This window comes from Pectinophora gossypiella, chromosome 13 (assembly GCF_024362695.1).
Source record: "Pectinophora gossypiella chromosome 13, ilPecGoss1.1, whole genome shotgun sequence".
Lineage (NCBI taxonomy): Eukaryota > Metazoa > Arthropoda > Insecta > Lepidoptera > Gelechiidae > Pectinophora > Pectinophora gossypiella.
This window is the reverse complement of record NC_065416.1, coordinates 6,063,603-6,076,370: the sequence shown is the minus strand read 5'-3', so window position 1 is coordinate 6,076,370 and position 12,768 is coordinate 6,063,603. Positions and strand designations below refer to the sequence as shown.

At 36.9% G+C, this 12,768-nt stretch overlaps 1 protein-coding gene across 2 annotated transcripts in view; it reads left to right on the top strand.

Annotated features, from left to right (window-relative positions):
- Positions 1-11,054, top strand: part of LOC126371897 (G-protein coupled receptor Mth2-like) — a 112,474-nt gene extending 101,420 nt beyond the window's left edge. The window contains exons 2-11 of one of the 2 annotated variants that reach the window (XR_007567095.1): positions 3,521-3,738; positions 3,969-4,192; positions 4,281-4,466; positions 4,553-4,631; positions 4,905-5,086; positions 5,680-5,805; positions 6,798-6,954; positions 8,241-8,430; positions 8,918-9,972; positions 10,164-11,054. Coding sequence is in view for 1 of the 2 variants with exons in the window: in XM_050017310.1 (XP_049873267.1) it covers positions 3,521-3,738; positions 3,969-4,192; positions 4,281-4,466; positions 4,553-4,631; positions 4,905-5,086; positions 5,680-5,805; positions 6,798-6,954; positions 8,241-8,430; positions 8,918-9,037 (1,482 nt within the window). In the remaining variant the exon portion in view is untranslated. Of the gene's footprint in view, positions 1-3,520; positions 3,739-3,968; positions 4,193-4,280; positions 4,467-4,552; positions 4,632-4,904; positions 5,087-5,679; positions 5,806-6,797; positions 6,955-8,240; positions 8,431-8,917 lie in introns of both variants that reach the window. The other variant, XM_050017310.1, reaches the window with a different exon arrangement.
- The last annotated feature ends 1,714 nt before the right edge of the window (positions 11,055-12,768 follow it).

The following is a 12,768-nucleotide window of genomic DNA, read 5'->3' as shown; positions in this document are numbered from 1 at the left end:
AATGTTGCCTGTAATAAGTAATATAATTATATTTTTATCTTTGGAAGGGGAAAAATTAATATATTTAATATTTTTTTATACAGCATAACTTACTCATATGCGCGTACATAGCGTCACCTCCGAAGAGGTAAGCAAAAGTGTACGTATAGTATATACAATACACCCCTTCCTTGCCAGCTATGTTTGGGTGTGCGTACGTATAATAGGTAGGTTTTACCTAAATAAACTTTTTTATTATTATTTGTATGTCGTTTCCTTTATCTCGGGCCTATGGAGTCCCGGACTTTTGGAAGGCGTGCGTAGAGCCGAAGCCAACACGTAGAAACCCCTTAAGACAGTTTAATTTAAATGTGGTGTGTCACTAACCTGTGTGCACTATGGGAGTGCACCCATGGCAAGGCAGCAACATGGTTGTGCGCAGCTCAGGGTGTCAAGAGGTGTACACCGCTTTCTGCGAGGCGGTTTACCCGCCTCACCAACTCGCGACTTATGCATCTTTCACTTCCACCCTGCGTATTATTATTAGTATTATAATAATCATATTTTTAATTTCGTCATAAACATAATTCAAGTTTAAGACATGTACATCGTTTTATTACTGACTGACTAAAGTAACTCACCTGTTGCTCCCGTGTTCACATCAAAGTAGCTACACGCCGTTTCATATATCAAAAGTTTTCGTATTTGGGCTGGAAATAAATAGCGTAGTGCCAACATTCCCTGAAATTATTTTGCTACATTCGTATAAGCACTCGAGCAGATATTACCTACATTATATCACTTTTATATGTGGAATCTTGTAATTGGTCTTCTGCTAACTACCTTTGTATTTATTTGTAATTGAAGCTGTTCGCTTCCTGAAGAAAATAAAATAAATAAATATCGAATTGTATCGTAGACGACGGATAGTAACACTATGACGTCATGATTTAGTTAGTAAATTATGTTTGTAATAGATTGTGTAATGGTTCCATTGTTTGTGCACATCGTAACTATTTTTAACTTGTACTTAGGTTACTTGACTTAAGACTGACATAAAACATTGACATTGTATAGAAACTTAACGGATGTGCTATAAATTATGTAGCTACATTCAACCTAAACCAACCGAGATCCCAAATGATTGCGCCAATCAGTCCTAGTTGACTACAAATCCAACCAAATTCCCGGAAACTACCAACTATTCTCGAAGTGACAACTTTACTACAATGTAAGCTTACAATTGATTGCTGACACCAATACCATTACGAGGTTTTAGAGTGACACCTCACGACGTTTTATGGGTCCGTTGCGACGTCTGAGCGGTAACGTCCCGTTGTTCAACATGATAAATCTCAACATCATGCAGTGTAACGTCGCGGTGTCGCGGCACTCAGTACGTTCTTCTTCTATTGTGTGGGGTGTGAGGTGGATTACCAACCCCATCAACCCTGGTGTCAGGGTTATTATTGAGCCACCACAGGCCCCTGACATGACTCATGTAATGACTACATATTTACATCATTAAGTAATAACCGGGGCCAACGGCTTACCGTCCCTTCCGAAGCTCGGATCATCTTACTTTTTGGACAGTCAGGTGATCAGCCTGTAATGTCATAACCAAAATAGTTATAACAAAGTGATTTTTGTGATTTTTTTTTACACAGAACGTTGATGTATGTAGTGTCATGACTACGCAACGAAGTAGTAATGCACGTGTGGCTATTCTCTTATCGTGCGTCCCTTTAAAGCAAGTTACTTCCATGTTTACTCACCTTTCCCGTATTACGTATATCGGGTAATTTTAACAGTAAACATATAATCTAAGACCCAACGCGTCTTGTTTACCGAACAACTCCGTCTAAACGACTTATAAACAAAGATACGTGATCATACAGTTAGTCTATAAGATTTAACTGGGTTCAGAACGTGATAAGAATTGATAAAGTTAACTTCAAGCTAACATTGTGAATAACGATGGGTAAATAGCACTTGACGAATAAAGTTATAAAAGAAACCAAAATAAAAATTACGTTTAATGAAATAGTGGTACGAATAGTCATAGATGATGAAAAACATTAAAAGTGAAAATTGTTGATGATGAAGTTTATTGATGTTATATCCCCCGGGGCACACCACTCTCATCATCATTAGGTAATCTTAATTAAATACACGAGACAGAACACACTCATATCTTCCCAAAACGCACAAAGGCATTTAATATAAACAACATAACCAAACACATTACAATAAATGGAGTACCCTAACCAATGTTTCTGCGAGATTAAACAGGCTTTGAACACGTATGTATGTAACCAAATATGTAATTATAACGTCGCTTTAATGATGATGAAATCCCGTTTGATTCCCACGGACTGACATCTTTTCCCTGAAACGCAACATACGTCACCCCCCTCACTAAGGCTCATTATGCGCCGCGAGCACGTCTCTAACAAGCCTCACTGACGCAACGTGGCTGCTCCAATATTGAACTTTTTACCGACAATTCTTTCCTCCTATATGATGTCCGAAATAAAAGTTTCCCATTGGCCTTTGATGTAACTCGCATCAAACTTATCTTCTGAACAATTTGATCTAGGGATTGTATTCACACAAGGGACAAATGTACAATTTTGTTCAATGCTGCGTGTAAGTTTTTCTGATGTAGAACAGACGGTCAGCAGAAAACATAATCTGGGAGCTGACTTGAATTTGTATCAACGACGACCCTTTTTGATACGACAACCCCAAACCATTTTCCCGTAAGATGCGTTTCATAAAAGTAAACATCAGAAAACTTTTGCAAATAAAGTCATCTTTTCCTGAGTCGTTCTTTTATCCCTTCGTAATAAAAGGCGATTGTTTCAATTATCCCCCACTTTAAGAAGATTTATAGTGATTGTCATAGCATCAAATCCAACAATGTCACGTAAGCCAGATGTTGCTAGGCTATGGTACTTATACAATACTCTTGCCTCACTGCGTAAGCCGAAGTAAGCTTTTACCTCACTTACTAACAAAAACATTTGATGTTGACGTTCATTGTCTGAACATAAAGTGGGTCTACCTCATAAAACGTATTTATTTTCATTTACGTGACCAATTTCAGTGGAAGTATCACGTCAGCCTCAACAAAATTCCTTACGAGCATCAAAGTTCAAATGCTCGTCTTGAATTCTGATTAGTGCCGTCATATGATCCGTCCAATTTATCATTGTTTGAATGACAAGCGTAATTAGCTTGGCCTTTGCTTGTAAATTGGCTTTTATGTCAGATGATGGTTGCATGGCCTAATTTTGCGTCAAATCTTGGGGATTTTGATTTAACAGGCTGTTTTTCCTTAAAGGAACATTTATATAATTTGTGGTTCTACAAAAATTTAAAGCTCAGGTACCTTAAACATGGATGAACACTTCCTTGATATAACACGCGCGGTGACCATATTTGTTACATGCTATATTGATAATGCGCAATAATAACGTAAAAATAATTAGTAATTTTATTTCTATATACTGATTCGAATATATTTTTTTTGCACCAGGACGAAGAAGTGAAGAAGCAGTTGCCAGTCGTGCCAAAGTGCTGCGCTAGTGGGCAGAACCTGACCCTCGTGTCAGTTGATGGTGCGCATCAGCGCGTGTGCGCCAGGTCCTCTCTGACATTCCAACCCATTTTCCACCAGGCCAACGAAACACACATTTTCAACTATGACAGTAATGTCTTCGAGACTATTGTTGGCAATCCTTGTAAATATGAAAGGTAAGTTTAAAAATATGGAAGGATTCTAGAATTCTGAAATTGAAATTCGCAAGTGATAACATTTGATTATGTTAGTACATAAATTCTGATGATATACTTTCAAGTTTGAAATAGGTACTCTGTCTCAAATTTACCCACCAAATTACTCCAACTTTGTAATCTATAACATTTTGGAAACTCGTATTGATAAAGTTTACAGTTCTCAAGTTAACTATGAGCTTTATTTACAGGTATAGATTAGATCCGCATAAGAACAGTAAAGACGAATTCTATTTGCTAGTGAATGGCTCACTATTCGTTCCTTATGGCAGCCCGTACCTGCTTGGAACGAAAGATTATTGCATGGAAACGTTTTGGAATGAATCATTCCCTGCCGGATTGACACTACCTTTAATTTGTTTTCAACCAACTGAAGAAGTAAAGTCATCTACAACACTTATACTATATGCTACAGGTATTACGAACATTTATTCTATTATCTTGTTGTTTCTTTGTAAATAATTATGGAATTACATTACGATCATGTTATGTCCTTGTTTCAGGCCTTTTAATATCAGTACCATTTCTCCTGGCGACAGCCTGTGTGTACACCTTTATAACAGAGCTCAGGGACACTCATGGCAAAGCTCTGGCTTGTCACTCGATGTGCTTAGCAATAGCATTCTGCTGTCTTGCCATTACGCAATTGGCTGGACATGCATTTCCACCGACAGCCTGTACAATTATAGGTAAAGGATAAATATAAAAATGTTATATTGGTTGTAAACAAATATTTTTTCAAAGAATGGTATTAATAAAGTGTTCTTTATTTCAGCTTATATCATCCAGTTTTCATTCGTCTCTTGTTTCTTCTGGTTAAATGTGATGTGCTTTGATATATTTTTAAACGTCAGGTGAGTTCATTACTACTTCTTTTTGGCTGGCAAAAGTAACATGAGTTTTATGAAATTCAGTGTAAATTACAATAGCCTATCATTATAGTAGGGTTAAATAGTTCCACCATAGAGTCATCTTTATGTTTTTCAAAAACGCGAGTACCCGTTATAAATAAAGATTTTGATTTATCACCTGGTAAAAGGTTAATTATTAATAAGGACGTAAACATATTTTTCTTTATTTTTGTTCCGTGTCGCTTGATTCCTCTCCTAATATTCCATCATTTTCAGACGATACATAAACTCACCGGTAACCAGACGCAGCATGAGACGAAGGTTCGCTTGGTATTGCTCTTACGCAGTAATTCTGCCACTAATATTGCTGGTAGTCACAATCACTATGCAGTTACATCCTGCGGTGCCCAGCACATACCTCAAACCCAATTTTGGTGTGAAGGCATGCTGGTTCCAAAGTAAGTGTTTTTATTCTACAGATATCTTTAGTTTCGTATTCCACTTAAAGTTGATGACTGAGTTATTTGTATACGTCTTCGTAATTTTTATTTGCTTTAATATTATAATGTAGTTCAATTTTAAGAATCTTTTGTACAATAGTGAATTTGTGTGTAGTGTTTAAATTACGCATCAATTTCGTCTGTTTCTATTCATTGTTAACTATTTTGTTATTTTTATCCCCTGTTAAAGTCGGCTATAGGCGAAGTAAGTATTTGCACAGTAGATAAGCACCGTTAATATTTTATCACTCGCTTTTTTAAGATAAGATGTTACTTCTTCCGGTATGCAATGTATTTTTTTTCTTTTTTATCATATCTCCAAGAATATGTGGCTCGGAATTATTATTATATAAATTTATGCTGTTATCATTCTGTTTGATATATTTCTTTATGGGTTCGGTATCATAAATATTTGTAGCTTCGCACATGTGTTAAATCCCATTTTTGTATAAATTATCGTTTATATGACCGACGTGCCTTTTCTTCTTTACCTCACTGCTAGACCCTTCGCCATTGCTCTTACTCAACACTTATTTAAGTTTCTTTTACAGCGGACCAAGCGGCGTTACCATATTTCTACGGACCAGTTGCAGTGATACTACTCAGTAACCTTGTTATATTTTTCTTCACTTCACGAGCCTTCGCTCTCCATTACGATAAGCTAAAAGACTTAACACGTAAGTCATAAAATACTTTTTCTCATTTTCTAGTTTTATAATAATCATTATTGGACACTGCTGTATTTATATGTTAACATTCAACTATTAAGCCTAAGAAGAAAATATTGCAAGAAAGCATCTACGGTTGACAGAGAAAAGCCCCTTTCAGCGAATTTCAAAGAAATATCACATTCTTTAACAGAAGAATAAATAGGTGGTGTAATGACGTGCTATTTTTTTAAATGATATAGGCTCGCGTTTGACCATAATCTGGTCTAGGCTGAATCACGCTTACCCAGCAAATGCTATTTTGATAAAGTATTATTCAAAATACATTTATACAATATAAAAGAGAAATGGTTAGATTTAACTCACTCACAGTGCAAGCATGAACAATCCCGTGTACTTGTTATTTATGAATGGTTATCATTATTTTATGATAAATTGTGACGAATAAAAAGATACATGTCACAAACCTAGCCTTCTTTCTACATATGATTCACTACTATAATATGGGTGCAATAATATTTATTTACAATTGAAGATACTGCGAAGTCTTTAACATTTCTACGAATAAACGTGTCTACTTCGTACTGAGTTTATAAAGTGACGTAATGTTACTCAAATAATGACGGACAAATACTTACCTGATATTTTTACCTCGAATTTGTTATTAAATTCAAAAATATCTTTATTCAGTAGGTTAACTATGTTAAAAGTTACACTTTGAATCGTCAATTTTTACATAACGAACGTCTCATCCGCCTAAAACTACTGCAGCTTCTCACAACCTGTATAGTCGGGGAAAAGAAATTGCAAGTTTCCTAGTTCATGCTTTCATACTGTTAATGTACCTACTAATGAGTTTAATGTAAATTTCTAAGAGAGACCCGAAATCATTTTATAATCCGATCCTCATTTATAAATGATTTTATCTGAATATATTACGACTGTCCTAATGCGGTTTCATAATATGTATGGGATGTAAGTAACCATCTATTTTCTTTTAGCACTAGACATGACGCACTCAGACTTCAGTACAACGGACGACTGGGTGCGCCTGGGCACAGTTCTAGGTACGCCCATACAGGTGCACGAACGGACCGCCACACCGCCGCGGGAGCAACCCGTCAACTTCAACCAGAGGCTCAAGAAGTATAAAAAGATGTAAGTACTGTTAGATAGAAAAGAATTGAATAGCCTAATCTCGGCTGATATCACTTTGCTAATGGACGTCACAACTCTAGCTTACTTACTTTGACTGGTCTAATTCTTACCGCACATTTGAGACTATTGTAAAAAATGTTAATCATGTCCCTGGCGTTATCCCGTTCTCTAGCGATATCCCATTTTTCACGGGGTCTGCTCACCTAAACTGTAGATCCAGTTTCTTTACAGCATTTTTTTTCATCAGAAGTTGTAATATGAATATGATGAACAACCAACTCTTGAATTTTTAAATAAATAATAAAAAAATATGACAAAGAGACAGAAGTGCGGCATTGACTGTATAGAATTGACGTGAATGGTAATGCAACTGTTCTGTCTTAGTTCAATGTAATATTTAGTCTTAAAATACTTACTTACTTATATTTTTAAATCCTATAAAACCTTTAATCTACATCGTTCAAACAGCCTCATAAATGTACTAGGTGTAACCTACTTCTTATCTAATCAAACATTTTCCTCTTGTACATTTGCAATTGATCTCAGAATTATAATGTTATTTAAATCCTATGCAACACAGATAAAAATAGGATTGTTTTTGTTTTGTTATGAACAAGTTCTTCTATAAAACGTTACATTATAATTATAGTACAAATAAATGTAATCAACCAAATAATAATTGAAATGTTTCACTCCAAAGATACATTATATTTAAAATAGAACTATTAAAGGTTTTTGGCGTGGAACGATGTGGGTAGGGAAAATTGATTAAAGTACTCATAAAATGGCTATCAACCACGTTCTTATTCATAGTCATAAGGACACCTGGTTGCGGATGTCCCTCAGTATTGCACACATTGGCAACAAAGTTATCGATGACTAACACGTAAAATCGTGTGACGCAGAAGACGCACGTTTAGAATGCATATAGAAACTTGATAACATTTCATAAAGATGAATAAGCAAAAGTATGTTGATAAAATGGATGCATTAGGTGTTTCCCCGTATATCCATGGCATTTTTGAAGTAATCAGCTCCCAGAAGAGAAAATAATAAGAAAAGATTTCAAAAGTCTTGTATGTGACGAACTCAGATATATTAAACCAAGCCAAAGTATCAAAAAAGTTTACACAAGTTTTTCAAAGAGAATATTTTATTTTTATATTGATTTAAGTACTCGTATTTAAATTCCATGAGAAATATGATCTCCTTTGGAATGTCAGTTTCTCTACAAACGTAAAAATTCAAACTATTCACATCACTCGTATTTCCTTATGCTCCAATAGATTCCGCACGTGCTGTATGCTCTCCATCATCATGGGTTTGTCCTGGGTGCTGGAGGTGGTGTCGTGGGCGGTGGGCGCGGGCACCGAAGCTGTCTCCGTCTGGTCAGTCTTCGACCTTATCAACGCACTGCAGGGCGTCGTCATCTTCGCCATCTTTGTCTTGCAGAAGCCCGTGCGATCGTATGTTAAGGTATGTAGCGTTACTTTTTTTTGATTGCCTATTTTCTCGTTGGCGTTTCCAATAAAAAAAATAGCATATCGTGCTAAGCTAACTCTACGGGCAGATTAGCATTCGACTACGGCTATCTCCTAAATATCACTATTCGGTAGAACTTCAGAGAATAGAAGATTTTTTAATGAAACATTTTAGTTTTCAAGCTTGTATTTTTTATTTTATCGATCCTATCCGACGAATAATAGTGGCGACAATTGATCAATCGATAGGTTAAATTCTTATCAATTCAATCGTTGAATGTCAGTCAATGTCGTCAGTAAAAAGAAATACCAATAAGTAGGTATTAAAAATAATATCAACCAGTTTTATCCACTAACAAGAAATTTCTCGAATACTCCAATATAAAATTTCATACAAATCAGTTTAGTTTAACTTGACTTCCGTCGCATAATACGTACGAACAAAACGACTAAGTTTCTTGACAATAATATTTCTTTTGCAGAACTCGAGACTGTTTACATCTTGTAAAAGGAAAACTGACGGTTCGGAGGCGGCGGTGGTGAGTGAACGAAACAGCATAGATTGTGGAAACGCTACCAATGGCCGAAGAGACTTTGTGTAATTTTATTACTGTTGACATTATACGAGAACAATTTGATAAGGTGAATGATAAGCGAGACTGATTAAAGTAACAGTATTATTGTTTGAAGACCGGATGTTTGATTGTCTTTTGTGATGCACTTTTCGGAAATATGGTCATTAATTCGTCATTTTTCATCCTCTGCGATAGACCTAAGACGAATCTGGGGCACGGCACTGCCCGCGCTAAGTCGAGCATAAACATACTTACATAGATAGTTTTATTTCGAGAAAAGTCCATCGTTAATTAATTATTATAGTTATTCACTTTTCTGGGTGCATTACGAAGATTTTGGGAATTTGATCTTCAACCTAGTGTTTCTACGAAAAGAACCTGTGAAAAATCATTCGACTTCTTTCATCTCTTATTCCTGTGATAGCGCCTTATAGTTGTGTGCTTTGGTTGCGGCAGTTCTATCGTTTTTAAATTCGTTGCCTAATTTTGTGCTGATATGTTTAAGAATATCACTTTAATAATTTGGATTGTATGGAGTTAATTGTAGGTAATCGTCAAAATTCTTAGTACTTGTACATCGAATATTCTGGTCTACATTTTTAAGTAGAGAGTATAATGAAAATGTAATTCGTTTTAATAAATTGGTAAGATCGCTATTATTACTTATTAAAAAAATTGAATTAAAAAGCAGAAGTCCACTTATAGTTACCGTTCTTTTCATGCTTTTTACGTCTATGGTTGTTGATAGTAAAATTAGGGTAAGAGATTAAGATATTTTTATAACTAACGATATGTATGACCAATGTGAGTGGTTTGTATGATTGTTGTAAACTGAAACACTTCAGACTCTGTATTACAAATAATGTAGTTATTTTCTAAGATCACATTGACACCTGATTTTACAGAACATTATTTATCTAGCATTTCATAATTTACTGTAATTTACTTACCGTGTTAACTTGGTATTATTATTATTATTATTAATAGCCCTCAACGTCCCACTGCAGGACAAAGGCCTCTCTTCCCTTCTTCCACTCCTCCCTGTCCCCAGCTTGCTCGCGCCACCGTTTCGAGAAGCGGTCTAACTCGTCGCGCCATCTTTTCCGTGGCCTTCCCCGACGTCTGACAGCACTTGCAGGAACCCACTCTGTAGCTATATCAATTAAATTATAAAAATACAAATACAAACACAAATATACTTTATTGCACCAAATAAAAAGAAATAAACTTAAAAAAATAAAAATAAATTGTATCTTTATATATTTAAATGAAATCTAAATTCAGCACCTATGCACAAATCGAGTGCCATGTGATCTTAGAAATGTCATTCTTATTTATATGATGTGTGTAGTGCCATACGTAAAATTAGTAAATTGTAAATCAAAATATGGTGCATTTCATGTCCTTACGGGAACTAGTCATATATCCTTAATGTTATGTATAATTCAGTGTTATTATTATTAATTAAGTTATTGATTTATTTATTTTATAATAAGGCCTAGGTTTAAGTATTATCATGGAGGAGGTAGAGATAGTAAGCATTTTGTTTTGACCGAGTTCAATCAATAAAATTCTCTTCTATTCGTGGAGATGCCGACGCCCCACTAAGTACGGAGTATAAGAAATTTTTCCCCGAAAATGATATTGTATGAAGTAAATGGAACCTTCTACACATGTCATGCATAATAATATAATTGAAATGAAACAACTTTATATAAAGAAAGAAAGATATTACTTATTATAAAAGGTGGCAACACACAATAACATAATATTATATGTGTGTGTGTGTGTATTAAAGTTTGCGTTTTTTTAGATGCGAATCTATGAAGTCAATTCCAAAATGGCCACATCGAAGCAATTCATCTAAGAAAGCGATATTGCTATTTGACATTTGTTTGCATTGCGCACTTACTTTTATATGCGCAAATGTCAAATTGCAATATTGATGAATTGCTTCGATGTGACTATTTCAACCCCCCAGATTGCCAGTAAGTATTTATTTTGCTTTTATGTTTACTACGCAAAATGCTTGTCAACTTATCCTACTCTTGATGATGATGATGCGATCCAGCCGATTTCGGCTACGGCGACTGCTTCAACTCCGACGTTCATGTGCTCGCATGTGGCTTATATAGCCAATCTTATTGGAAAAGATCCTCGCACATAGTGGGCATGTGAGTACACCATTTAAATATGCATAATTGATCGCCGTAGGTGGTCGGGCTTTCAATTCATCGCGCTTGGCGTCAAGCTCTAAGCGCCGTCGATGTTCAAATTCATGAACTTTGGTGTGAACCAAAGCTCTCCATTCCGGGCGATTAGCGGCTAGATTGTCCCACTGACATGGCTCAATGCCGCACCTTTTCATGTGCCGCTTTAGCACGTCTTTGTACCTAAGGAGTTGTCCGCCATGCTTGCGCTTGCCTTCCTCAAGTTCACAATAAAAGACGCGCTTCGCCACTCGCTGCTCAGTCATTCGTGACACGTGTCCGCACCAACGTAGCTGCCGCCTCATGAGATAGAACTCAATGCCACCTACGTTAGCTCTGCGCAACACTTCGGTATTCCGTACGCGATCAGACCATCGAATCCCTAGAATCCTCCGCAGACATTTGAGGTGGAAGCGATCTAGCATACGGATGTGCCGGCGGTACACGGTCCATGTTTCAGCTGAATATAGGATGTTAGGGAGCACAACCGCCAAATACACCGATATCTTGGTTGCCAGCCTCAAGTCATGTGAGCAGAAGACCCCGGAATTCAACTTACCGAACGCTGCGGCTGCAGCACCAATCCGGCTGTTGATCTCTGCATCAAGGTCGCACTTAGATGACAATGTGCTACCCAGATATCGGAACTTGTCGACCTGCTTCAGCTCGTCCTCGCCAAGTTTAATGGTCAGCGGCTCGTGACCGTCGATGTCCAGAGACATCACCTCCGTCTTCTTGACGCTGATCTTCAGGCCGAATTTACGGCAAGACTCGTCGAAATCGGACATTAGCTGTTGCAGGCCCTCTGGGGATTCCGCCACAAAACACAGATCATCTGCATACAAGATCTCAGTAACCACGGTATATGAAACCTTGGTGCGAGATTTAAACCTCGCTAAATTGAAAAGGTTTCCATCAGTGCGGAAACGGATGTGAAGACCTTCAGAAGTAGCTCGTAAGACTTCCCGGACTACTACCGCAAAGTATAATGCGAACAGCGTGGGTGCGAGTACACACCCTTGTTTCACCCCACAGGTAACAGGGAAAAACTCGGACTGTTCGCTATCAACAGCGACACAGCACTCCATGTCGTCATGCAGAAGTCTTACCAGTCTCACAAACTTCTCCGTGCACCCTATCTTCCCGAGCACCATCCAGAGGGCTTCCCGAGGCACACTGTCAAAAGCCTTTTCAAGGTCGACAAAGCAGAGATACATACGACGACGTTGTTCTCGGCTTTTCTCCTGAAGTTGGCGTAGTGAAAATATAGCTTCGCAGGTACCTCGATCAGGCCGAAAGCCAAACTGGGTCTCTGGTAACAACTTTTCAGAGAGTTTCACAAGGCGGTTAAGTAGTCCTACTCTTAACTGTATACCAAAATCGAAAAATGTATGTTTTCACAGAACATTTTCTCTAAATATTAGATTAATTGGAAAAACAATCAGTTGGTTTGTTTAATATGAATAATATACTGGATAAGACTGGTCGTATATGAATAATGGAACTGGAATACGTAATAAAGTTATTAAAATGCCATTATAGGCGATA